The sequence below is a fragment of the Suncus etruscus genome, chromosome 6 (assembly GCF_024139225.1).
Source record: "Suncus etruscus isolate mSunEtr1 chromosome 6, mSunEtr1.pri.cur, whole genome shotgun sequence".
Lineage (NCBI taxonomy): Eukaryota > Metazoa > Chordata > Mammalia > Eulipotyphla > Soricidae > Suncus > Suncus etruscus.
Window position 1 is genome coordinate 119,012,355 of NC_064853.1, and position 26,044 is coordinate 119,038,398.

The following is a 26,044-nucleotide window of genomic DNA, read 5'->3' on the forward strand; positions in this document are numbered from 1 at the left end:
GGTTTTGTTTGATTCTTTTTTTGTGCTTTGGGGCCACACCTGGCAGTGCTCAGGGCATACTCCTGGCTCTGTGCTCAGGGATTACTCCTGGCACAGTTTGGGAGACTCTCTAAGGTTGTTGGGGATTGAACCTGGGTTGGCCATGTGCAAGGCAAGTGATACTATACTCTGACAGAGTGATATATATCACTCTGACCTCTTGTTTGGTTAGTTGGGGGCTGGTGGAGGTGGTGGGAGGCATATGGAGAGGATTAAACCCAGAACCTGATGCATGCAAGACAAATACTATACCACTGAGACTCCTTTCTGCCTCACAAATATGGTTTATTTTTCACTTTATTTCTGTTTGGTGGTCATCCCCTGTAAGGTAACTCTTCTCCCAACGACTTTTACCTAAACTTTCTTTTGAAATGTTAATTCCTCCTGGATGATCAGACCAGATGACACCTGGGATGGGGTGGACTATTTTAAATAAAGAATAAAAGGTGCTGGCTTGGGGTGGGAGGGAAAAGAGACACATGAAAGAAGCAGCAGCATAAAGCAGAGAGAGAGGGGGCAGCAGAAAGTTTAGCAGAGAAATACATGTGAGGAGAAACATATGGCAGAGAAAGGCCATGAAATAAAAGCAAGCTGACTTCGATGAAACGTTGACTAACTGCTTGTGAATTATTTCTCCATCTATACCCTGCTTCATCAGACCTGCCAGCTGAAGGGGCTGGTGGCTTCATGCCTGGGGTGGCCTCACCCAACACATGGACTTTATGCTTTATATTTTTATTCTATAATCCCCCACTGTGCTGCACTGAGGGAGTGTTGTGGGGCTGGCACTCTTGAACCTCAGTTGCTCATGTGCGAATCTTGTACTCCAGCCCTTGAGTTACATTCCCAGTTCCTAATAACAGCATTGCAAAGAGAAATATTATTTCCTCAGGACTTCTTCCTTAATGCTTAGTTTGGGGGACCACACCCGGCAGTTCTCAGGGCTCCCTTCTAGTTCTTCACTCACAGAATACTCCTGACTGTTTGGGATATCTTAGAGGATGTTGGAGATCATATCAGGGTTGGCCTTGTGCAAAAAAGTGCCTTATGTGCTATACTATTGTTCTGGCTGGCCCTGGCTGTTTTTAGTTGTTGCAGGTTTTAGGGGCCACATCTAGAAGTGCTCAGGAGTCATTTCTGGTTCTATACTCAGGAATTAGTCCTGGTGGAGCTCGGGGGTGCTGGAGATCAAACCCAGGTCATGTAAAGGCAAATGTTCTCCCTGCTGTTGCCAGAGTCTTGGCACTCCAGCTTTAGTCCCATGACTTTGTGACTTTATAAAGCTGTTTCCAGGCTCCTCACCACCCCCACCCCCAGTTTTTACCTCAGTTTCTAAATCAAGACACCATAGAATGAAGTTCGTTAAGCATTTCTTCTTCCCCCAGAAAGTTCAAGAAGGAAGAAGCTGCCAGACAACATCTGTGTTGGTAGCTTTATTGGAAGAGTGATGAAGGGGACACAGAACATGGATGGGGAGCCCAGTGCAGCGGCCTCTCCCTGGGTTGTTGTGCACCCCACTTCCATAGGCAACAGAGGCTGAAGGAGTGGTTCAGAGACAGATCAGGTGAGTGTATGGGCAGTGGGAGTGGGAGAGTCCCTGGCTGAGTTGGGGGTGGGTCTGCAATCAGCCATCCGCACCTTACCCCTCCAAGATGTGGCCATGCCTCTGAAATTCCCCTGTTTAGACCCCTGGTAAAACTCCCCCGGAGATCAGAGGCAGCTGGGAGGCTTTGGGAATAAAGGTAATCATTCCTTCCAGTGTGTCAGCACATAAACTACTTCAAATGCCAGCCAGATGCCAAATACTCTTCTTGGAGGACTCACCAGAACTTACAAAAACTAGCAGGACCCCCTAACCTCACATGGCGTGGCCAGAGGGGCAAACAAGAGTTGGGTTATCATAAGATTGATATGAAATACAACCACTTTGCCTTTTCTTTAGGGTGTGGGGCAGCCCTGAGGTCAGAGACCCTAAAGATGAGGTATCTCAGATTGAGGTCTCAGGGCATCCCTGGAAGACGTGTTCTCCTGTGTTCATAGACTGGCTGTGCATTTTGCACACCCTGTTTCTCCCTGCAGCAGTCCCCTCAGCTATGTGTGTGGGGTGGTAGAATGGGTGGATGGATGTGGGCAGTGGAGTTTGAGTGCTGCCAGGAATCTGCCTCAGTTGTCCCCATGTAAGGACAAGGGGAGCACCGTGGATGGAGTGGATGGCATGACTGGGTCATCCCTGTGGGCTCCTGGAGGAAGGGCAGAAGGCAACGAGCAGGACAAAAGGTCAGAGCACAGGTGTGGATTAATCCATCACACAGAAGCCATAAAGACCACGGAGACGGTGTGGATGTGGCTGTCTTGGAGGAAAGGAGGTGCCTGGTCTCCTCATAGATGAGGGGTGTGGAGGAGAGAAGGCTGCAAAGAAAGGAAAATTCCATGTCTGCGCTGGGAGGGGAGAATGGGCCATGGGGCATCCCTGGAGGTACCCCAAGAGCAGGAAGAAGGATTAAGAGACTCTGGGGGTGGACAGGCCTTGGTTCCCAAGGGCAGAGTGGGTTCCAGGAGGGGTTCCAGTGGTGATAAGGGGGTGCACAACACCTTCATCTCTGGGGTGCCCACCCTCTTCCAAACGGGGTGGGGAGTGAAGGACATCTCCGTGGTGATCACAAGGTGCCAAGTTCATGGGCTGCTCAGGTCGTGGATTCAGCAGAGGGCGCTGTGGGCTCAACTTCCCCATCTTCCACCTCTGCCTCCCTGGCGCCTCCACAGTTCATCTTCATGTTGACAATAAGCACCGGAGAAGATCAGAACTGCAGCGTTGGAGGGAAACCCCACACCATGCCCAGTGCAGGCTCCAGGGAGCAGGAGAGGAGACTGAGTCAAGGGGTCTTGAGCTCTCTCCTGAGAGGCAGTGTAGTGTCATGTCAAGAGCGTGGGCTTGAGATCTGATTTCCCATTTACCCTTCTGACCATCTGTCCATCCACTCATCTGCTTATCCATCTGTTCACTTGTTAATCCACCCAGTAATTCATTCACTTCTCCACCCATCCATCCACTCAAACATCCATTAATTCATTAACTTGCCCATCTGTCCATTCATCCATTCACTCATTCACCAAGCCATCCATACTCATCCCTTCAGCTACCCATTCACTACTTATTCATCTACTCATCCATCTATCCATTAATTCAGTAATCTTTCCATCATTCCATCTGTCCATCCACCAATACACAGATCTCTACACCAACATGCACCCATCCCTCATACACCCATGTCCCCATTAATTCATGCACTCATTCATCCATCCACTCATCTGCACTAATTTATTCCTCATCTACTCACTAACTCATCCATCCACCCTTCCACTCATCTGCCCATTAGTTAACCCATCCACTCACACCCTCAGCTCCAATCCTTGTTTACTGTCTCCTCTTCTGAGCTTCAGCTTCATGCTCTGCAGATGCTATTTAGCTTCTTTAGATCCCCCCCCCCATCCTGCCCCACACACCAGGGTGAGGCTGTGCATTCAGCAGGTGAACTCCCTGGCCCAGCCAACAGATGCTCCCTGGAGTCTGACATCCTTCTCTCCCTCACTTGTGCACCCTGTGGAGGAAGAGGGGTTGCAGCGGTGTGGAAGTTGCATTCTCTGCTGGGCTTCGAGGGTCCTTCTGACTCTATTCTAGTCTCTGCCAGCGCCGACATGAGCCCCTCTGAACAGAGCCAGTTGCTTCATCTGATGTCCAGGAGGCTTTTGAAGTCCCATCTCAGTTTTGGGTAACAAGATCTTCTGTGTTGTGGGACAGATCTAGACAGCCTCAGAAGGCAGCAGTGTCCGCCCCCCTGCCTGGGGTGGGGTCTTCAGTGATTCCTCACTCAGTGGTTCTCCTGACTGCTCCTCTGGGGGGCTTCTCTGGTGTCTCCAGAGGAACCTGAGCCCCCACAGGCTTTTGCAGCAGCTCAGAAGGTTGCTGGGACAGGTCAGTGCTGGCTTCCTAAAGAAAAGCAGGGACAGGTCAGAACTAAGGGATCATGGAGGTGGGCCACTAGGCAAGGCTGCAACCTCTGAGCCTGCCTTTTCTCCTGAGCCAGAGAGGCCATGAAAGGGAATAGGACATCAGGATGCTTTCCCTCAAGTCACCAGGAAGACATAATTTCCAGTCTTTCAGGTGAGGTGGATATGGTGGGGGGGGTTAAGGGAGGGAACAGTGTCATGCTGTGAGTCTGGTGAACTGACTTAACCTTCTGCACCTCAAATGAAACTTAATAAAACTACCTCTTCCTCTCACTATGGCTAAAGCCATAGTGCAACAGGCAAGGCATTTGCTTTGCACACTGCTGACCTATTGATCCCTGGCAAACCATATGGTCTGCCAAGTTCTCCAGGAATAATTCTTGAGCACAGAGCCAGAAGTAAGCCCTAGGCACCACCAAATGTGGCCCCCAAACAAAAGAACCAACAATAATAAAATACACCACCCTGGGGTCAGAGTGATAATACAGTGGGTAAAGTACTTGCCTTGCATGTGGTCAATCTGGGTTCTATTCCAGGCACCTTATATGGTCTTTCAGGCACCACCAAGAGTGATCCCTGAGCACAAAGCCAAGAGTAAGCCCTGAGCACTGCCAGGCGCCCCCAAACAACAAAAATATCCGTCTACCTCATTTGGAGTTAAGGGGACACATCACACCCAGCAGCGCTCAGGGCTTACTCTCAGCTCTGCACTCAGGGATCACTCTTGGCAGGTTCAGGGAACCACATGAGGTGCTGGGGATCAAACCCAGGTTGGTTGCTTGAAAGGCAAATGACCTACCCACTGTACTATTACTCCAGCTCTCTCTTTTTTGGATTTTTCGTTTGTTTTTTGGGTCACACCCGGCAGCGCTCAGGGGTTACTCCTGGCTATATGCTCAGAATTCCTGGCAGGCTCGGGGACCATGTGAGATGCTGGGATTTGAAACCCCCCCCCCATCCTTCTGCATACAAGGCAAATGCCCTACCTCCACGCTATCTCTCCTTTTGTATTTTAATCAAACCATCTTGAACTGCTCCAGTAGACCTTGCTATACATGAGTATGAGGAGTGGTTGGGACACACAGGCACAAAATTTAGGTGTTAAGGTCTATGCAGAAACCCATCTCTTCTTTCTTTAGGAGAATAAGCAGCGATGAGATGGCTTTCCGACTCCTGTGTGTGAGTGATCAGTTTAGCAGGGTCACCATGTGGGTCTTGAGTTGATATGGAGGGAGGAGATGGCAATGCCCAGAAGCTAGCCCAGATCTGGACAGGACAGTTGTGCATAGGACATTTCACTGAAGCTTTCAAAGAGAATCTACTTGTCTTTTGGACATGTGTGGTTTTGTCCCCCATTGTCAGCTAAGATGCAGATATCTGTGCACCTTTTTCCTTCATTTTTTTCCATCTTTTTCCTATGTCAAGCCTTGGGAAGTCCAAGGGAAAGATGTAGTCTAGCTCCAGAGATGCTCATCCCTGACTTCTTGTTTCTTTAGAGCAAAGAACGGGGAGGGGGGGCAGGTTCCTCAGTTCTCCCAGGCAAGAGGAGCTAGTCAAATGACACGACCTCATTCTGTCTTCATTCTGTGCTGAAGAGAATGGTAAGTTTTTCTTTTGCTTTTCCTTGGTTTCTGGGCCACACCTGGTGGTGCTCTGGGCTTATGAAGCACAACTCTGCGTTCAGAGGTCACTCCTGGAGGGGTTTGGGGGACCACATGGGATGCTGGGGATCAAACCCAGGTTGTAGATGTTGGGCTGCCTGCAAGGCAAGTCCCTATCCACTGTACTATCTCTCCAGTTCAATAGCTGTGTCTTTACTCTTTTTCTCTTTTTTTCTTTTGGCTTTTTGGACCACATCTAGCAGCACTCAGGGTTTACTCCTTGCTCTGTGCTCAGAAATTATTCCTGGAAGGCTCAAGAGACCATATAGGATGCTCTGGATCAAACCTGGGTCAGCAACATTCAAAGCAGATACCCTATTCACTCTGCTATTGCTCCAGCCCCTCTTTACTCTGTCTAAACCTGTTACTACTGTTCCATTTCCATTTGCTAATATTTTATTTTTGTGTTTGGCCACACTGGAGTTGCTTAGTGATTTCTCCTGGCTCTGTGCTCAGTGATCACTCTAAGGCTCCAGGGACCCTCTGGGGTGCAGGGGTTTAACCCAGCTTATCTGTATGCAAGGCAAGCATATTGCTCACTATACTATTGCTTTGGTCCTGTGATAGGCTTTCTCAAACTAGATAGTGCTTTGACCTTTCGGGAGGATAAAAGTTCTTCCATAATTGCATTTTAGAGAAAGGAGCAAGTTGGTAGAGAAAAGGACTGAACACATGTTTTGCATGGGAGAGGTCCAGGTTCCATCCTCTGCACGGCACGTGCTTTCCTGAGTGGGATCCATCCCTGAGCGTTCCTGAGTGGGGGTTTTCCAAAGCAAAAGAAACCCCCAAAAGAAATTCAAGTGTTGCCTGGACGCAGAAAGAGAAGCGGCAAGTGATGCATGCTTGGTCTCAACACAGGAGAAGTGAAGTTCCTTTCCATGTCCCCAAAAGCTTTGGGGAGCATGCGGGTGAAGAGGAGTCTTGCAGGTCCAGAGCAAGTCTGGAGCTGACTTGAGTTCTTGCTCTTGAGCTGTTGGTTTGCAACCTCCGTGTTTGGGTGGATTCGCTCATTTCCTTGCCCAGTGGGTACCTGGCCTAGCCCTGGGACTCTGCTTCCGTATTTGAACTGACTGGTCCACTTCCCTGTCCAATGGGTTTCCAGGTGTGGTCCTAAGATCTCCCCCCACTACCCTAAAGGCTCCCTTTGAGTCTCTGAGACACTGTTACCACTTGCCAATGGAACCTAGGAATCCTGCTTGCTGCATCCCCAGTTTCCAGGGAAACGTGATTGGGGCAAGGAGATCAGGGAGCTGCTAGCTGTGGTGTCAAATGCCCGACTTCGGGGTAAGGACCCAGCCCCCAACACACCCCAGCTCTTTTGCATGCCTGGTTGGATCTGTTTGCCCCATAGGCTAGAGGTGCTCCCTGCACCTTTGGCCTCTCTCCCCAGAACACTGGTACCGCCTTGGGAACTTAAGGTCAAGCTCATATTTGAGAGACTCGCCTGCTCTGGCTTTCAGTGTACATATTTGCCCAAGCAAGCAGGTAGCTTGCCCTTGGGTGCACATTCCAGACTAGAATGATAAAGTGATTGCACAGAATTTCGTGAAAGAATGCAGGAAAAGCTAGCTCTGGCCTAGGAAATAACTCTCCACCTTCTTTTACAGAACTTCCAAACCAGAAAATAATTGTTTTGGAAGGGGGCCCCAGAGAGATGGGATGGGGTAAAGACACACCAGATCTCTGGTCATCACTTAGTTCCCTGATCACTTTAGGAGCCACTCCTAAGCACTGAATGGGTGAATGGGTAGTAGTCGAGAAAGAGAGAGAGAGAGAGAGAGAGAGAGAGAGAGAGAGAGAGAGAGAGAGAGAGAGAGAGAGAGAGAGAGAGAGAGAGAGAGAGAGAGAGAGAGAGAAGAATGGAAGAATGTAGTGTGAAAGAGATTGTATAGTTGGGAAAGCTCTTGCCTTGTAAGACCCGGGTTCCATCCTAGGCACCCCATACTGGTTCCCTGAACACCACCAGGAAGGACCACTGGGAACAGAGCTGGAAGTAGTTCCTGAGCACAGGAATGAAGGAAGGAGGGAGCAAGGGAGGGAGGTCAGAGAATGAATCTCTCTTGTCCACTCTGCTCAGATTAAGCTCTTGCTTCCATGTCAACTTGCTGTAGAACTGCATCCTATTTTCAAAAAGTATATAAAAGTCATATGTGTGAGGCTGGATAGGCTCGTGCCTTGCATGTGGCCAACATCAATTCAATTTCTGGCATTCCTGATCCCCAGAAGGAGTGATCCCTGAGCACAGAGTCAAGAGTTAACCTGGAGTACTGCTTGATGTGGTCCCTAAGAAAAGAAGCAAAAGTCAGCTACAAGAGCTTGACAGATAAGACAGGAGCTTGCATGCAGCATCCCCTGCTTTGATTTCCCCCAAGGTCCCCCAAGTCCACCATGGTGGGCTCTGAGCATAGAGCCAGGGTCAGCCCCTGAGCAACACAGACTGTGGCCCAAACATCACCCCACCAAAAAATCAGACATATGGTTGAAAGTATAGTGAAAAGGAATATAGAGTGATGGTACAGTAGTGAGGACACTTGTCTAGCACTGGGTTGATCTGGGTTGAATCCTTGGCATCTCATATGGGGGCCTGAGAACTGCTAAAATTACTTCCTGAGTACAGAGCCAGGAATAATCCCCTGAGCATTGCTGGGTATGTCCCCCCAAAGATACCAGTTTGGCCCCCCTATTAATTTGAGGAACAGAACTTTCCTAGCACCTGACCTCTTACAGCAACTATTTATGTTGCTGTTAAAATGGTATTTTTTTCTTAGCTATCTTTTTGGTTGTTGTCTTTTATTATTTTTAATTGATTTGTTTTTTGGGCCACTCCTGGTGGTGATTGTCGAGGTTACTCCCATTTTGGCTCAGAGATCACTCCTGGTGGTGCTCCGTCGACCATATGGACTATTGGTCACTGAACCTAATGTACTATTGCTATGGTCCCATTGTCTTTTATTTTACTTTATTTTTGTGGTGCTGAAGTTTGAATCCATGTCTCAGCATTGGCTCCTACATTTGAGCCACACCACAGACCCTAACATTGTGGCTTTGGGGCCATTCCTGGTCATGCTGGGGGACCGTGTGATGCTGGGAGTGGAACCCAAGATCCTGCATGTCAAGCTTGTACTCATTCAGCCCTCTGAGCCATCTTCCAGGCATCAATTTTTCTCCCTTTCTCTTGTAATGGAGTTTGTTCAGGACTGAAGGGATTCATCTCTTGGTAATTACTTAGAACTCCTTTTCAAAACCAGGTTTTACTAGTATTTCTCTTCCTTCCTTCCTTCCTTCCTTCCTTCCTTCCTTCCTTCCTTCCTTCCTTCCTTCCTTCCTTCCTTCCTTCCTTCCTTCCTTCCTTCCTTCCTTCCTCCCTCCCTCCCTCCCTCCCTTCCTCCCTCCCTCCCTCCCTCCCTCCTCCCTCCCTCCTTCCCTCCCTCCCTTCCTTCCTTCCTTCCTTCCTTCCTTCCTTCCTTCCTTCCTTCCTTCCTTCCTTCCTTCCTTCCTTCCTTCCTCCCTCCTTCCCTCCCTCCCTCCCTCCCTCCCTCCCTCCCTCCCTCCCTTCCTTCCTTCCTTCCTTCCTTCCTTCCTTCCTTCCTTCCTTCCTTCCTTCCTTCCTTCCTTCCTTCCTCCCTCCCTCCCTCCCTCCCTCCCTCCCTCCCTCCCTCCCTCCCTCCGTTCGTTTCTCCCTCCCTCCCTTCCTTCCATGCTTAGTCACCACTTCCAAAAGTGCTCAGAAGATCCTGCAATGCCGGGGCTGGAGAGGTGGTGCTAGAGGTAAGGTGTCTACCTTGCAAGCGCTAGTCAAGGAAGGACTGCTTCTGTTAACAGTGATCCATGAAGATATAGTTTGGATACCCTAGTTTCACATTACAGTGATATTTTATGTTGGACTCCTAATACAGTGCTTATATTTTAAATAATTTATTTTCTATTTGGTTTTACCTGCCTATATCTTCCAGTGTCCCTCTCCACAGAGATCCTTGGATAAGGCATCTGAATGCCATAACTCTTTTTACAGTGCTCATCACCATATCACTTAGTATTTTAATCTTAAATATTATGATTGTTTTAAGAATATTCTATGCATGAAGCCTTTTATCAGAAAAGTTCCCCTCCATCGATGTCGATTACTCCAAGGAAGTAGAAAACTTTTTCACCTGACATGCCGGCTTTTTATTTTGAAACGCTTTGACCCATTGACCCTGGGTCAATTTTTCTTATGGATTGATACTTTGGTCTGTCTTTGTGTGAGTGTATGTGTGGTGGCCACTTCTATGTTTAATATTTGTCCATAATATACACAATGTCTATTTATATTGTCTTTAGCTCTTCTCTCTTGTATGTGCCCATTTCTTTTTCCTGGGAAGATGATGCCACCACTAATGCAGTGGTCACAATTATGGTACCACTCTGGTATAAGTTGGTAGGATCTATATAAATCAGCCCAGTTGGACTTGCTGCAGACAGCCTACTGCATGGCAAGCGGGGCTCGGGCAGCACCATTGGCGTGTGAACTGCTCATGGTCCTCTTCAGTGACTCATCCTGCATGAAGGTCTCCTGCTCTGTGTTATCTCACTCTGGCTACTGCTGCTGTCAGAGTCACTCGAGTCATTGAACTTCGAGTCATCCTTAAAGAAGGTAGGCAGGCACACTGCTGTGCCTGATATGTACTCAGTGGTCACTTTTTACCACTTCATTTCACCAAAGACTGTTGCTCACAACTGGTTTTGGCTGTTGAGAGATCCTTGTATCTAGGACATTTCCTGATCTGTGACTGCTGCAAGCCATTATTCAGACTCCACAGGACTTTATTGCCGACTGAAATTGTGATCTGGAATTTATCCTCACCTCAGACTACCTCAAATGACTTAGGGATATATATCCTCTTTGAACACTTCTTAAGTGTATCTATTTAACATGTATATGCTCTATGATGTATTATGCTTTCCCTTTTTTTTTTTTTTTTTGCTTTTGTTTTTGGGTCACAACCGGCAGCTCTCAGTGGCTACACCTGACTCTATGCTCAGAAACCACCCCCAACAGGCTTGGGGTACCATATGGGATACCGGGATTTGAACCACTGTCCTTCTGCATGCAAGGCAAACACCCTACTGCTGTGCTATCTCTCTGGCCTCTATGCTTTCCCTTTTTACTTATATTTGCTAGTAGAAATTCTTAGACTAGAGTAGAAATAGTACCCTTGAAGTCTTTGTGCTTTTGATAGAACCAGGATAGGAATTGCTGGTTTATTATTTTCCCTTTAGGCCCAAATAGTATTGTATGGCATGGTTCCTTTTGCATAGGTGCATTAAAATCGGAAAATATTAGAAACTAAGAGGAGTTATTATCCATTAGGGATAAGGACTCAATAATTTCTTACTACAAAGGCCTTCTAATCCTGAACATTTGCCTTGGAGACTGACTTAGGCTTTATTCACTTGGATATCAACCATTTACCTCTGAATCTTGGGTCCAGCACGGTTCTCTGCACCTACACCAGGAACTGACCTTCTACCAGTACAGATCCTGGATCTGCACTGGTAGATGCACAGCCTGGTCTCTCCTCTCAATATCTAGAATATTTCTGGAGATGGGAGTCTTTCCCAACCCCGAAGAGGGATGGGACAGACCCCCTTCTAACAGGATACTCCTACAGAGGATGAGAGGCCCAAGGTCACCTTCTGGCTCATCATTTTGATTTGACCTTCAAATCTTTACATTGGCCAAGCCTAGGTAACATTGACAGTACAGGGAAACCATAAAGCCAGGTTAGCCTAGTAAAATTGGAGATCATCTAGGAATGAATGGAACTGTCTTGGCACTTACTTGTCCCAGGATGGGCTAACATGTTAACCTGACAGTGAAAACCGTTTGAGGAGAATCTTCCCTGGGATCTTGAAGAAAGACTATGGGGTTTCAGGGGTCTCAAACTCATGGCCCGCGGGCCATTGTGGCCCTGCCCTAGAGAAATCTTTTTTTGTTTTGTTTTGTTTTAGTGGTTTGGGTCACACCCCCCAATGTTCAAGGCTTACTACTGACTTTGCGCTACTGACTTTTGCTTACCCCGACTTTGCCTCCTGCGGCCCCCAGGTAAATTGAGTTTGAGACCCCTGGGTTAGATAAATTAGAGTGCCTGGAGCCTATAGATGATCTTAAGGTAGGATGCTTCCTGGGTAGGAATATCTTGTTTTTAGGCTAAAGGTTTTTTCTTTATGTTTTCCCAACTTTTGCTACTCTTATGCAAAATATTGCCAGCCTTTATCTTTAGGGGCTTCTGCCCTAGTTTTAAAACCATGGCACGTGGATCATTTTGTTTTTCTATAAAGTCAATTAGGGGGAGATGTTGGATTACTGGTCCCACCCTAATCAATATTCATATTTGACCCCAGTGTATGATCTGGTGATGGGATTATTGAATTATTCCCTATTTGGTATTCTTCTCCCATCCTAGGGTGTGGCCTGGTTCTTGTCAATAAAAGCAGGGCTCTGAGGAAGGTAGGGGCTCATTCTTCAGGCTTCCTCCACTAAGCTGCCTTCCTTCTTAGGGACAGAAGGCTTGTGTGCCTTCTGGATTTCTTGCTTCAGTGCTGAATTTCCTGAACCCCTTCTTCTAAATTTTCACTGTGTGGATTATTTCTTGTGTCAATATTTGCTTCCAGACCCATGAGGACCCAGATCCTTGTTTTGGAGCCTGGGGCGTATACTACCAGCTGTTATCACTACAGCCCTGAGCTTCAACCCTTTGAGTCAGTTCCCCAGCCTCTAGGTTGCTTTTCTTCCTTGTTTGGTTTTGGGGCCACACCCAGCAGTGATCAGGGGTTACTCTTGGCTCTGCACTGATAAATTACTTCTGGTGGGGCTCAGAGAACCATATGGGAATAAGCGGATCAAAGTTGGGTTGGCTGCATGCAAAGCAGTGTGCACAGCTCACTGCTATACTATTGCTCTGGCCCCTTCTCACCTTCTTGAAAAATGGGATTTCTGTGGAAGGCCCCCCACCTGGGAGCCTGAAGATGCTCCAGTAAGACTGTTTCTCAACAGAGGAAAGAAATCAAGGCAGAAAGAGAGAAGATGAGAGAGGGAAGTAATAGGGGCACAGGGGTCAGGGCTTCTATTATACTGACATTGTGGGAGGGTGGTGTGTGTGTGTGTATATATATATATATATATATATGTGTGTGTATGTGTATATATATATGTATATATATATATATATATATATATATATATATATATATATATATATATATATATATATATCCAAAGCACAGACTCAACAACACTGAAAACATAAGATGCAACCACTGAATTCTGTAATGTGCCTGTCAAGGTAGCAGGCAGGGGTGGGGGATGATGGAGAAGGGAGCACTGATGAATGAAGCAGATTCACTCTAAATTTTTTTTGTCAGGGGCACATCCAGTGGTGCTCAGGGCTTACTCCTGGCTCTATGCTTACGGACCATGTTAGCTGGGGGGGGGCATATGTGATGCTGGGGATTGAACTGGGGTCAGCTGCATGCAAAGCAAGTGCCCTATCTGCAGTACTACTAGCTCAAGCCCCTGAATTCCCTTTATTAATATACTGCCCCCCAGCAGGGCTCCTGGAGACACACAACTGATGATTCGATGGTTAGGAGTTCAGACCCAGTGTGGCTGGGGGAGGGAGAATCAGATGCTGTGGATCTCAATGGCCCTTTGAGCTTCCTCCCCAGAACCCCTCTGCCCCCACAGCTCTGATTTCTTTTCTGGCTGCAGGTCGTGCTGGGTGAGAATTGGTTCCAAAGGTGGATGCATGCAGAGCCCAGCACAGCCCATGAGACAGAAGCCTGGAGGTTTCTGTCTGAATGGCAGGAAAAGGACATTCTCCACCATGCTAAGACCGTGGGAGGTGCGCCTGGAGCTGTTGCTGGCATCATGGGGGAACAGGAGGGGAGCTCTGGGGATGAAGTCAGCATGGGGACTGCAAGTTTCAGTAAGGCACGCCTGCCAGGCTACCAGGCTAGAGAGTTAAGGTACCCGCTTTTCATGCGGCCAACCACGGCTTGATCCCCAACGCCAGACAGTCCTTTTACCATCCTCCAGCATCACCTCCTAGAGTGACCCAGAGCACAAAGCTGGGTGTAGAGCTAGGAGTAAGCCTTGAATATCACTGGGTGCACACACACACACACACACACACACACACACACACACACACCACGAAACATTTGCTTATTTGCTTTTGTTTTGGGTCACATCTGGCGATGCTTAGGGTTCACTCCTGGCTCTGCACTTAGGTACTACTCCTGGTATTCAGGGGATACCAGGAATAGAATCTGGGTTCGCTGTGTACAAGGCAAGTGCCTTACCCTCTGTGCCCAAGAAAGACATTCCTGAGACACTGGCCCATTCAGATCTAGCCGTGTTTGAAGTTGCCCTTTTTCTCTTCTGTTCTAAAAATATTTCTCTCTCCCCACTCATCCCTGCCTCCCTCCACTATGTCCTCAGGAGCAAGCTCAAGCAATGACAACTTCTTCTCCCTCCTAGGGTGTTACACTACATCTGACCAGCAGGGGGCGTGCTCCAGCTTCTGTACGACTGAGGCCCTCCCAGACCCTCTTCCCTGGAGTTTCAGGTTGATCTGGAGATGGACGGCCAGTGGTCTTTTCTTGCTGGGTGCTGGGATGTCGCTCCTCTAGCTTCACTCTCCTTTCTCCCTCAGTTGGCATCCAACTGGCACTTGGTTGCAGATTCTGCTCACCTCCCCCACTGGCTCTGAGGCCTGTCCCTCCAGGCCTGGAACACAGGCCAGCCTGGAACTGGAACATGCAGGCAGGATCTGTGGGAGCCATCCATGCTTTCTATAGCCACTATCACCTTATTTTTTTCTTTTTTTGCTTGGGTGCACACCTGGTTATATACAGGGCTTACTCCTGGTTCTGCACTCAGTGGATCACCCCAGGTGATGCTCAGGGGACTATACGGAACGCTGGGGATTGAGCCTGGGTCAGCTATGTGCAAGGCAAAAGCCCTACCCAATGCACTATCATTCCAGCCCATAGCTGTTCCCTGTATGAGGGGGTGTGGGGTGGGCGGGCACCTTGGGCCCCGAGGAGGCGTGTTGCAAAAGCAAGCAGAGCCCAAAGAAGAAAGGCAGAAACCACAGAGAACAGAACAAAAATAAACTACTGGGCATGAAGCACAGAGCTGGGGTCACCAAAGGGGTGGGGAGGGAACGGGAGTGAGTAGAAGGAGAGGCTGTAGATGTTGAAAGAAAGGAGGCAAAGGAAAGCAAGAGGGAGGGGAAAAGAGAAGCACGTTTTTTTCTTTTTGGTTTTGGGTCACCCCTGAATGTGCTCAGAGCTGACTCTTGGTTCCGTAATTTTAGGAATCACTTTTGGTCTCTCAAGGACCCTATGAGGATCTGGGGATTGAACTGCATGCAAGGCAAACACCCTACCAGTTGTACTATTGCTCAGGTCCCCTAGAAACAATTTTTGTTTTTGTTTGGGGGCCACATCCTGTGGTTCTCATGGCCTACTCCTAGCTCTGCACTCAAGATTTATTCATGGCAGTCTCGGGGGACCATATGATCTGCCAGGTATCAAACCCAGGTCTGCTGCATGCAAGGCAAATGCCTTATGCACTGCACTATTTCTCTAACCAGTAGCAATGTTTTAAAGGCAAAACAAATGACAAAAACATAAAAAAAACAAAACAAAACCCCTCAGGCAACGGTAAAAAGAAAGACAAAGGACATCTGAGAACTGTTAGTTGACTTGGAGGCTCTTGAGCACTACCGGGGTGGCCTAGCTTATCTCCAGCATCTCATCATTTGTTTCCAGCACTGAACCACAAGCCTGGTTGGCCAGGAAGGCCCTCAAATCCCCTGAGCATCACTTGAGTGGCTCCCCACCCACGTCTATGAAAAGGGAAAAGAATGAAGAACTGGGGAAAGAGCTCAAAGGGCATATTTTTTGAGATTAAGGCCCTGAGTTTGATCCCTAGCACTGCAGTCAGTCATCCAAACAGCATTTTATCAATGGGTTCCCAGAACTGAATCTGGTACACAGAGCAAGGCTGGTAAGTTCCAGGAAGGAAAAACCTAGACCCTCTCTAAGCACTACTTTGGAATCCCTCTATTCCCCTCTTCCTCCTGATAGAAAACAGTAGAGTCAGGATTTTATCCCTGACACAGTGTGATCCCAAGTGAGAACCAAGTCAGGAGTCATTCCTGAGAGCATCTGGGTGAGGTCCCCAAATGAACCAGCAAAATAAATAAAAGAAAAGGCAACAGTGATTCCTCAGCATCTGCTCTGAGCTGGCACTTTACAAGCCAGGGTGCATCCTTCTCCCCCTTCCTCCCAGCCAGGCATTCAACCTGTTGTCTTTGTAGAGGGAAGGACATTTGGGCCACAAGTGGCAGAGCTCAGGTCTTACTCCTAGCCTGGTATTTAGGGATCACTGCTGGCAAGACTTTGGGAAACTATGGGAAGGGATTGAACTCATGTTGGCTGTCTACAAGGCTTACCCCAACAATTCTCAGGTGCCTTTTGTCTTTCTTTTATCTATTGCCTGAGGGGGGTTGTTTTATATCTTTCTTTTTGTCTGTTTTGCCTTCAAAACATTGCTTCAGATTGGAGAAATTGTAATGCTTTCCCATTGTTCCATCCCTAGCCTCCTCTATCTCTTTGACAGGGAAGCAAACTGAAGGCCAGAGGGTGAATCACAGAGCACTCATATGGAAATGGGCCCCCACTGCTTTGTTGCTGCCCTCCCACCTCCCCCAAAATGAGAGTCCATGCCAACCTCAGCCCGTAGGACACTGGTTGACATGGGGGCAGAACTGGGCTGGGACCTGATTGTGGGAGATTTAAAAAAAATTTTCCCTAACAGATGAATGTGAGTTCCAAATGCAGTGTCTATAAATAAACTCTGAAGGAAGCTGAGTGCTCGGAGTCACTTTATTCCTGTGACATTAAACCCACCTTATATCTGGACATGGGTCAGAAATGCTAGATTTGATCCCCAGCACCGCATAACCCCCATCTGTCTGGTATCATCCCATTGCCCCTCAGTACATTTTAGGCTGAACAATGCCACTCAACAGTCACTACTCCCCATCACCAGTTTGGCATGGTTAGCTAAGTTTCTTCAGAAGTTACTCCAGACTCTCCAGAGCATTTCTTGGGAGACCCCAAGACCTGCCAGGTATGGCCCCAAAACAAACACACTACCCCCAAGAGAGAGAGAGAGACAGGAAGCAGAGCAGTATAATTTTGGGACCAACTTAGAAAACCTGTTGGCAAGTGGAAAAATGGGCACCCAAGGCAGAAAGTGAATTGAGGAGAAGAGAATGTGGCTTTCTGGGTCCTAGGTCCTTGGGGATGCCTAGGGGAGAAAATGCATTTGAAAACTGTGGACTGGGTGATGGGAGTGCTTGGTCACATTTGAAGGAAGTGCAAACAACACCAACTCAATATAAGAGATTGGGGGGGGGGGTTCTGGAACAGTCAGAACTGGTCTGCACTAAACAGAAAGATAGTAGAGTAAATAGGGCTCTTGCCTTGCACATGACTGTCCTGGGTTCAATACCTGACACTTCATGGGATTCCCCAATCCTTGCCAGAATGGTCCCTGAGCCTAGAGCCAGGAGTAAACTCTGAGCACTGCTGACTGTGGCCCCAAACCAAACAACAAAGATCAGGCCAGGGGTCAAGCGAGTTAATACAGGGGTTAAAGCACTGGCCTTGAATGCAACTGGAGTTCTATCTCCAGCATGACACCAGATCCCCAAACTCTTCCAGGAGTAATTCCCTGAGCACAGAGGCAGGAGTAAACCCAGTGAAAAAAGAAAGGAAGGGGCAGAGAGATAATACAGCAGGGAGGGCACTTGCCTTGCATGTGGCCGACCTGGATTTGATCCTGGCATCCCATATGATCGCCTGAGCCCACCAGGAGTGATTCTTGAGTGCAGACCAAGGACTAAGCCCTGAGCATCACCAGGTGTGACTCAAACACTAAAAATAAGAGAGAGACAGAGAGGAGAGAGAAGAAAGGAGAAGAGACCACATGAAAGAGAGAGGGAAAGGATGGCTATGAAGGTGGGTTCAGGTCAGAGCCCCTTCTTTGTGCTGCCAATCCATATCCCTGGGAACTCTTAGACATTTCTGCCAAGTCAGCTGATCCTGGTCCTGAGTTCAAGAATTGAGACCTTGCAGCTTTGGCCAGCCAGGAGTGCTGGAAGGGCTTTTTGACTCCCTCCCTGGGGTGATAACACCACCAGCAGCCTTGTGGGGTGACCACCTAGTGAGGTAACTGTTGGATGCCTGTTTGCTGCTCTGAACACCTCTGCAAAGTATGGATGGATTCTGGGGATCCGGAATGGGGAGAGAGCCTAAGTAATAGTTCTAAACCCTTAGTTACTCTAAACAGATGCCTTGTAAGCATGAAGCTGTAAGTCTGATCCATGGTGCCTCCCACATGCACTGAACATAGTCCTGGCAGTTCTGCTGTCTGCTACCCCCTGATGCCCCATTGGAGTGTGTGGGCACCCAACAGCTGAAGTGTGTAACCTCCCCCAATCATGCCAATTGATGCAGCAAAGGGAAGGAGGTGGAAGGGGGCCAGGAGAAAGACAGCTGGAAGTGGAGGAATACAGGGTTACCACAATTTCCCTGGGTCCCCAGAGAGCTGCTAGGGTGCCCCATCCCAGACAAAGCTGGAAATCCATGTGCGCCAAAGCGAGATAATGTCAACATCCCAAAAGATGTAAGTGAACCTACTGGGATTATGTTCTGGCTGACAAGTCCCTGACTTGGAGAAAAAAAATAAGTCTGTGCTTTTCCCCCCACAACCCACCCAACCCCTGAGCCCCAACTACTGGCCAAGTAAGGACACAAAGGTCCCCCCAGGTCCCTGAGTTATGGGGAGCATGATTGCTTCCCATTTCTTTTCCATACCATGTGGGTACAGCCTCTTCCCCTTTTTAAATTTTTAAATTTTATTTTTTGTTTTGGGGGCACACCCAGAAGTACTTGGGGGCTTTCTCCTGGCTCTGCACTCAAGAATTATTTCTCTCAGGGTTCAGGAGAGTAATATTTTTTTTTATTTTGTTTTGTTTGGGGACCACACCCAGCAGTGCTCAGGGATTGATTACTCCTGGTTCTGCACTCAGAAATCACTCCTGGCAGGCTCCCAGGTTCTTGGGATTCTATAGGATATGGGGGATTGAACCTGGCTCAGCTGCATGCAAGGCAAGCACATTCTCTGCCCTGCAATTGCTTAAGCCCTGCTTCTTCTTTGGGAGGCAGGGTGGGAAGAACCCAGTGACTGTGGGGGCTTGTACCGAAGATCGTAGTTCATGACTCAGAGATTCTAGTGAGTTGTAATGCACCCCACAGAGACTCTGGCCCTCGCCTGACCTCTTGATTGGAAGAAGACCCAGGGTTTAAGTTCCAGTACGAGAAATTCAAGTCCAAAAGGAGAACTGGAAATTTCCTCATCCCACCACTGGATCCTTCCAGCTCTCTCCCTTGGTGCTTGGAAAGTGAGGGAGGTGTTGCCTAATTTGCTTTTTGTATGGATGTGTGTTTAGGACCACACCCAGCATTGCTCAGAGATCACTCTTGGCAAGGTTTGGGGGATCCCAAGGGATGTTGGACAAGGAACGCTGATCAACCATGTGCCAGGCAAGTACATTACCCGTTGCACTTATAATTCTGGTATCATTTACTTTTTGTTTTGTTTGTTGTTTTGGGCCACACCCAGTGATGCTCAGGGGTTACTACGGGGTCTGCACTCAGGAATCACTCCTGGTGGTGCTTGGGAAACCATATGTGATGCCTGGAATTGAACCTAACAGCCTCCTTGCCTGCTGCATTATTGCTCTGGTCCTCATTTTCTTTCTCAGGGCTTTGGGGGACCTCTTTGTTCAATGACTCACTTGCCACTCCTTGATTTCTTTGCTTATCCATTACTCATTTACTCATCCATTTCTCAGTTATTCGTATATTCATTCCTTCATCTATTCACTTATTTATTCAGCCACCCACTCTGTTGTACTGGTTCCTTCTGTGCTGGTTACAATTCTGGGCCTTTGGGGTAAGACAGATCAGTCCTGCTTCTGGCTATTGTCCAGTCTAGGAGAGCAGACATTGAGCAGATAGAAAAGAGTAACGGGACCAGAACGATAGCACAGTGGGGAGGGCATTTACCTTGCACATGGCTGACCCAGGTTAGGTCCCCATATTCTTCTCAGCCTGCCAGGAGAGATTTCTGTGTGAGAACCAGGAGTAACCCCTGAGTGCCATGGATTGTGGCCCCAAAACAAAAATAAAACAAAGCAAAAAATAAAAGAGTTTAATGGGGCTGGGGAGGTAGTGCAGTGGGGAGGGTGCTTGCCTTGCTTGTGACTGACCTGGCATCCCATATGACCCCTGAAGCACTGCCAGGAATGATTCTCTAATGCAGGGCTAGGAGAAACCCCTGAGTATTGTCACATTTGGCCCCCAAACAAAGAGGCCCACCTTCTTATGCCCCCAACACCTCTAAAACATCCAATGATCTCAAACCTATGGGTGGAGGAATGATTAAACCACACCCACCAGTGTTCAGGGATTCCTTTCAGCTCTGTGCTCAGGGATCACTACTGGAGGTGCTTGGGAGATTTTTTTTTTTTTTTTTTTTTGGATTTTGGGCCACACCCGGTGACACTCAGGGGTTAATCCTGGCTCTGCACTCAGAAATCGCTCCTGGCTTGGAGGACCATATGGAACACAGGGGGATCGAACCAAACCGTGGTCTGTCCTGGGTCAGCCGAGTGCAAGGCAAATGCCCTACTGCTGCGCCATTGCTCCGGCCCCTGCTTGGGAGATCTTAAGGGGTGCCGGGAATCAAACCAGGGCTGGCCCCTGAGCAAGGCCAACTCCTTCCCTACTGGACTCTCTCTCCTGCCCTGCAGAAGGAGACCTTGTGTGAAGTTTGCCAAAGATCTGTGAAAATTTCTCAGTCCCCATCCCCACTCCTCTCCTGCTGTGCCCCCACCGTGGCCCCTACCTATACCTGCCCCTGTTCCCCGTGTCCCCCGCTTGCATGTCTCCCCGTGCTTATATAAGGGGCTACTTACCTGTTGGTGGTGCCCAGTGGGGGAGTCGTATGGGCCTCGCTTCGCACTTGTAGGCTCAGCGGCTTCTCCTCCCAGCGGTCGTGCTCCCGGCTCTCCGTCCGGCCCAGCTGCGAGCTGGTGGACCTGAGGGAGGCCTCGTGGGCCTGGTGGCTGGCCAGGTGGCAGTGGAAGAGCTGCTGGTAGGCGGTGCGGAAGTCTCGGTTGAGGGCCCCGTAGAGGATGGGATTGAGAGCCGAGTTGGCATAGCCCAGCCAGAGGACCACGGCCTCCACCACCTGGTTGATGCCGTCATCCACCACCCCTCGGTACAGGAAGACGGAGAAGTAGGGGAACCAGCAGACCACGAAGGCCCCCATGACAGCGGCCAGCGTGACGGTGGCCTTGTGCTCCCGCACGGTCACGGCCCTCCAGGAGCCTGAGTGCTGGATGCGCCTCGACTGCTCACGGGCGATCTTGAAGATGCGGTAGTAGAAGATGCACATGATAAGCAAGGGCAGGTAGAAGGTCACCAGCCCGTCCACCAGTCCGTACACCAGGTTCACCTCCACCCGGCAGGTGTTGCTGTCCCAGGGACCAGTGCTGTTGCTCCGGTTCCAGCCCAGGTGGATGGACAGGAAGGACAGTGTGATGGAGATGGCCCAGATGAAGACCAGCGCGGCGGCCACGCGGGCCGGTGTCACACGCACCGGATAGCGCAGGGGGTCGGTGATGGCGCAGTAACGGTCCAGGCTGATCATGAAGAGGTTGAGGATGGAGGCCGTGCACAGCATCACGTCCAGGCTGGTGTAGATGTTGCAGAAGACCGGGCCCAGATCCCAGCTCCAGGTGAGTTGGTAGAGGGCCGAGAAGGGCAGAACGAGGAGGCCCAGCAGCAGGTCGGTGACAGCCAGAGACACGATGAAGCAATTGGTGAGGCTCCGCAGCCGCCGGTTCAAGCCCACGGCCAGGCACACCACCACGTTGCCCGCCACTGTGATGAAGATGAGCAGGATGAGGACCACTCCCACGGGGATGCTCTTCCAGGGGTTCAGCTCTGCGCGGCCCTGGGTCGTGTTATTGGTGTTCATGGCGTGTGTCCACCTCGTCCTGGGCAGCACCCGGCCGGCCCACCCCACCCACCCTCAGTGGAGGGAGCAGTGATGGCCACCACAGCCCCCCGGGTGGTGCCAAAGAGCTCCCCACAAAATCGGGGGCAGGGGGTACAGGGCTGATCTTTCAAGCCGGGTTCTTAGGAGATGCGGAGTGTGCAGAGGCATGAGGAGAAGAGAGGTGGCCCCGCGTGAAGTTCAGGGAGTCACCGTGGGTCACTGTGGGCAATCCTTTGCAGCCACGGATGGCAGTCCTGGGGCTTTCTAGGTACAGTTTTTCTTCATGGCAGAAAGGGGGCACTAGCCACCCCCGGCATCCCCTGCTGTTCCCACGAGGCTCATTGGGGTGTCGGAGCTGGAAGTGTAAAGGTCCTAGAGTGAGCTCTTGAAAATCAGATGGCAAGTAAGCAATATTTCTAGGCAAGTCCTTGGATTTCTTCCCTTTTTATTTATTAGATTGTGGGGGAAGGGTGACACCCAGTGAGACTCAGGGTTGACTCCCGGCTCTGCACTCAGGGATTACTACTAGTGGAGCCTAGGGGAACCTATGCAGGACTATCAATGGAACCCCCTTTCTCTCTTTCTTGGTCCTCTCTCAGTGTCAAATCCTCTGCTGGGAATTAAACTTGGGGGTTTGCGCAAGTTAGGCTTGAAGCTTTACCCCTTCTTTAATTATTGATTTTGGGGGATCATCCCTGGAGTTACTCAGGGGCTACTTCTAGCTCAGTGCTCAGGAGTGACCCCTGCAGGTGCTTGGGGCTAGGGCAACCCTATGCAGTGCCCACCATAGGCAAGTCAAGTGCCTTGTTTCCTGCGCTAGCTCTCTCGGCCCAGAACAATTCTTTCAAATTTGCATTTTATTTGGTTTGGGGTCAAACCTGGTGGTATTCAGGACTTACTTCTACCTCTTCTCACTCTTGGTGGTGCTCAGGGGACCATATGGGATGCTGGAGATCAAACCTGGATTGGCCAGATACAAGGCAAATGCCCTCCCCACTATACTATGGCTTCAGCCTTGGAAAAGTCCTTTTAGACCTAGACATTCCCGAGAGGTTCGGGTCCAGCTGAGTCACTCTTTTTATTTAGTGGGGAGTTTTGTTTTTGAGTCACACCCGCAGAGCTCAGGAGTTACTCCTGACTCTGCACTCTAAGATCCAACCTAAGGGCTTCATACATGGCAAAGACCTTGCCCACTATACTATCTCTCTGATCCCTACATCCTTCTTTTTGCCTGGGACAGACACCATAAGGGCACCACATTGGAGAAGGAAAAAGGCAGAGTACCTAGTGTGGGACCTCCATAGGCTCACACGTGACTCTGATTTCAAGGACTTAGAGCCTATAAGGTTCAAGAAAGATTGAGAGAGGTCAACACAAGGTAAAGCTCTGCTTGTTCCTCACTCGAACCCTCACTGGTTATGGTCTGCGTGAATGCTGATGAACGGATGAGGAAATGAATGAAACTCCAGTGAACAGTATGTGTTTGCACTTACAAAACACTGACAATAGCATGCTTGATGCTGTCCTTCTCTGTTTGGTTTTGTTTTGGGGCCACATCTGGAGGTGCTCAGGGTTTACTCCTGGCTCTGTGCTCAGGGATCACTTCTGGTGGTGCTCAGGATCAAACCTTGGTCATCTCTGTGCAAGGAAAAGGCCAAATCTGCTGTGTTCCATCTTTTTTTTTTCTTTAAACAAAACATCCTTTGCTTCCAAGCACCAGAGAGTGAATAGTTTCTGCTCTGTAGCAGTGACCCTTTCAGGTGGTGACCCAGCACCTACATAGGCTGCAGACAAAGGAATGAGCAGTTCAAGGGGCAGAGTAGTACTACAGTAGGGAGGGTGCTTGCTTTGCACATGGCTGACCCAGGTTTGATCCCTGGCATCCCAGAGGGTTCCCTGAACATCACCCAGAGTGATTACTAAGTGCAAAGCCCGGGGTAATCCCTGAGCATCACTGGGTCAGATCTAAAAATCAGGGGATAAAAAATGAACAAGTCCAGGGTACAAGTAACACTCCTCTTGGAGGGTGGGGTGGAGAAATAGAACAGTGGGGAAGGAGCTTTCCTGGCATGCAGCTGACCTTAGTTCAGTCCCCAGCACCATATAGGGTCCTCTGAGAACCACCAGAATTGTTCCTTGAGTAGCTCTGGACAGCCGTCCCTTAGGGACCCAATGTTGTGAATTGAATGTCATTTTCACCTTTTATTGTGATGTTATTTTGATGCTCTCCAAGTCTTTACAATAATTTCCAGGCCCAGGAGGGTGGCTTATTGGTACAATCCTTGCCTGGTGTGGGTAAGGTCTTAGGTTTGACCCATGGCATTACCAAAATATGTAAAATAATTTCCAAACTACTAAAACAAATGTCAAAGTCTTTCTTTTTTTATTTTTTGGTTTTTGGGCCACACCTGGTAACGCTCAGGGGTTACTCCTGGCTATGCGCTCAGAAGTTGCTCCTGGCTTGGGGGACCATATGGGACACCGGGGGATCGAACCGAGGTCCGTCCAAGGCTAGCGCAGGCAAGGCAGGCACCTTACCTTTAGCGCCACCACCCGGCCCCCATATCAAAGTCTTTCTAAGCTAATGGGCTGTGGACTCACACACACCCAGGCAGATCTAGGCCATTGTTGGCCAAATGGACCAGTCAGCTGCCCCACTCTAAAGGTTTCTGAACATCTTTTCTTAGCAGCCCACATGGTCATACGGACACCACCTGGTCCAGAGCACTGGGACTTTCTATTTTCCTTTTTTTGTTCATTTTTTGGCCACACTTGGCAGTGCTCAAGGGTTACTCTTGGCTCAGGAACCACTCCTGGCAGATTCAGGGATCATATGGGATGCCAGGGTTTGAACCTGGTTGGCTGCATGCAGGACAAATGTTCTACCTGCTGTGCTATGACTCTGGTCTTTCTAGAAGCTGCATTATTGCCCATGGGAGTGGCTGGCCACGTTCTAGACTTTCCTTGTCAGGGAAATTAGGGTGATTTCCACTTCATTCATGCTTTCGTTCCTTTTTCCTTCCCTCTATCAATTTTCTCATCCATTTATTCTTCCACTTGTTTATCCTCCTTCTTTCCATCCTTCCTTCCACTCACCATCCACTCTTCTTTCCCTTCATTCATCTTTCCACCTGCCCTTCCTCTCATCATCCTCTCTGATTCATCCTTCCCACCCATTCTTCTAAGGATCCATCCAGCCATCCTTCCATTCAGCCTTCATTCTTCCCATCATTCATAGTTTTATCCTACCTTTTCCCATCCATCGTTCCTTTCCCCCCTCGACCCATACTTTCACTCTCATTCATCCTCCCTTCTACTCAGTTTGTCTTCCACCATCTTTCTCTCCTCTATCCATCCTTTCTTTCTCCCATCTACCATAATTCTTCCTGTCTGTACACCCATCCACCCACTCATCCAACTGTCTGTTCATCCTTCAATTCACCCTTCCATCTACCCACCTACCCATCCAATCATCCATCCATCCAATCATCCATCCATCCATCCATCCATCCATCCATCCATCCATCCATCCATCCATCCATCCATTCATCCAACCTCCTCCTTGCTTTCCCTCCCATACTGCAAAAGTCTCTTCAAAAGACAACTCTATGCCCAGTGCTTCTGGCTTAAACCTTAGTGCCTCCCTCCTTTTGGCAATCTCTCCCTCCTGTTCCCAGTGGCTGGACCAGCAGCTTAGAGTCTGCTGATTCCTGAGTCTTTCATGCCAGCGGATCCTGGTTTTCCAGGGAGCAGCCAGCTGGCACTCTCCCAGATCGGGGGAGCGTGCAAACATCAAGTCGACAGCGGAAGGCGCACAGAAGCATGCTAATCTCCCCGTGAGAGAAATGAGGCCTCTCTCCCCCGGAAGGGCTCGAAAGCCTGGCTACTAAGAGAAGCATCACTTTGCTGGGATCAGGCGTGGAGCTGGGACAGAGATTGAGCTCTTTCCTGGTCACCTTCTGCCACTCCAGCTGGCTCCAGCCAGCCAGCTTTGCGAGCTGGGCCTTAGGGAATTATTTTTAGAAGATCTTTTCATTACACAAATAGACCAAACAACATGCCTCACACGGTCTCACTTCATTATCTTTGGAGGGGGTCGCATTCAGGGTATCTCAGTGGAGAATCTCAGCAGCTGATTACAAGTTCC

At 49.2% G+C, this 26,044-nt stretch overlaps 3 protein-coding genes across 3 annotated transcripts in view; 1 reads left to right on the forward strand and 2 right to left on the reverse strand.

Annotated features, from left to right (window-relative positions):
- Positions 1-26,044, reverse strand: part of FAF2 (Fas associated factor family member 2) — a 475,675-nt gene that overhangs the window by 427,524 nt on the left and 22,107 nt on the right. The gene's annotated exons all lie outside the window — the stretch shown is intronic.
- Positions 1-26,044, forward strand: part of KIAA1191 (KIAA1191 ortholog) — a 508,491-nt gene that overhangs the window by 323,942 nt on the left and 158,505 nt on the right. The window lies entirely within an intron of this gene.
- On the reverse strand, positions 1,460-21,941 carry HRH2 (histamine receptor H2). The gene is made up of 2 exons (XM_049775732.1): positions 20,810-21,941; positions 1,460-4,027 (listed from the first exon to the last, which is right to left on the reverse strand). Exons 1-2 carry the CDS (start codon positions 21,874-21,876, stop codon positions 3,841-3,843), a joined length of 1,254 nt encoding a protein of 417 aa, XP_049631689.1. The 5' UTR covers positions 21,877-21,941; the 3' UTR covers positions 1,460-3,840.

Bases quoted from the DNA above. Each gene is read 5' to 3' on its own strand.
- HRH2 (XM_049775732.1), bottom strand. From the start codon at position 21,876: ATGAACACCAATAACACGACCCAGGGCCGCGCAGAGCTGAACCCCTGG. The intron at 4,028-20,809 runs GTAAGTAGCCCC...GCTTTTCTTTAG, and splicing joins CCACTGGGCACCACCAACAG to GAAGCCAGCACTGACCTGTC.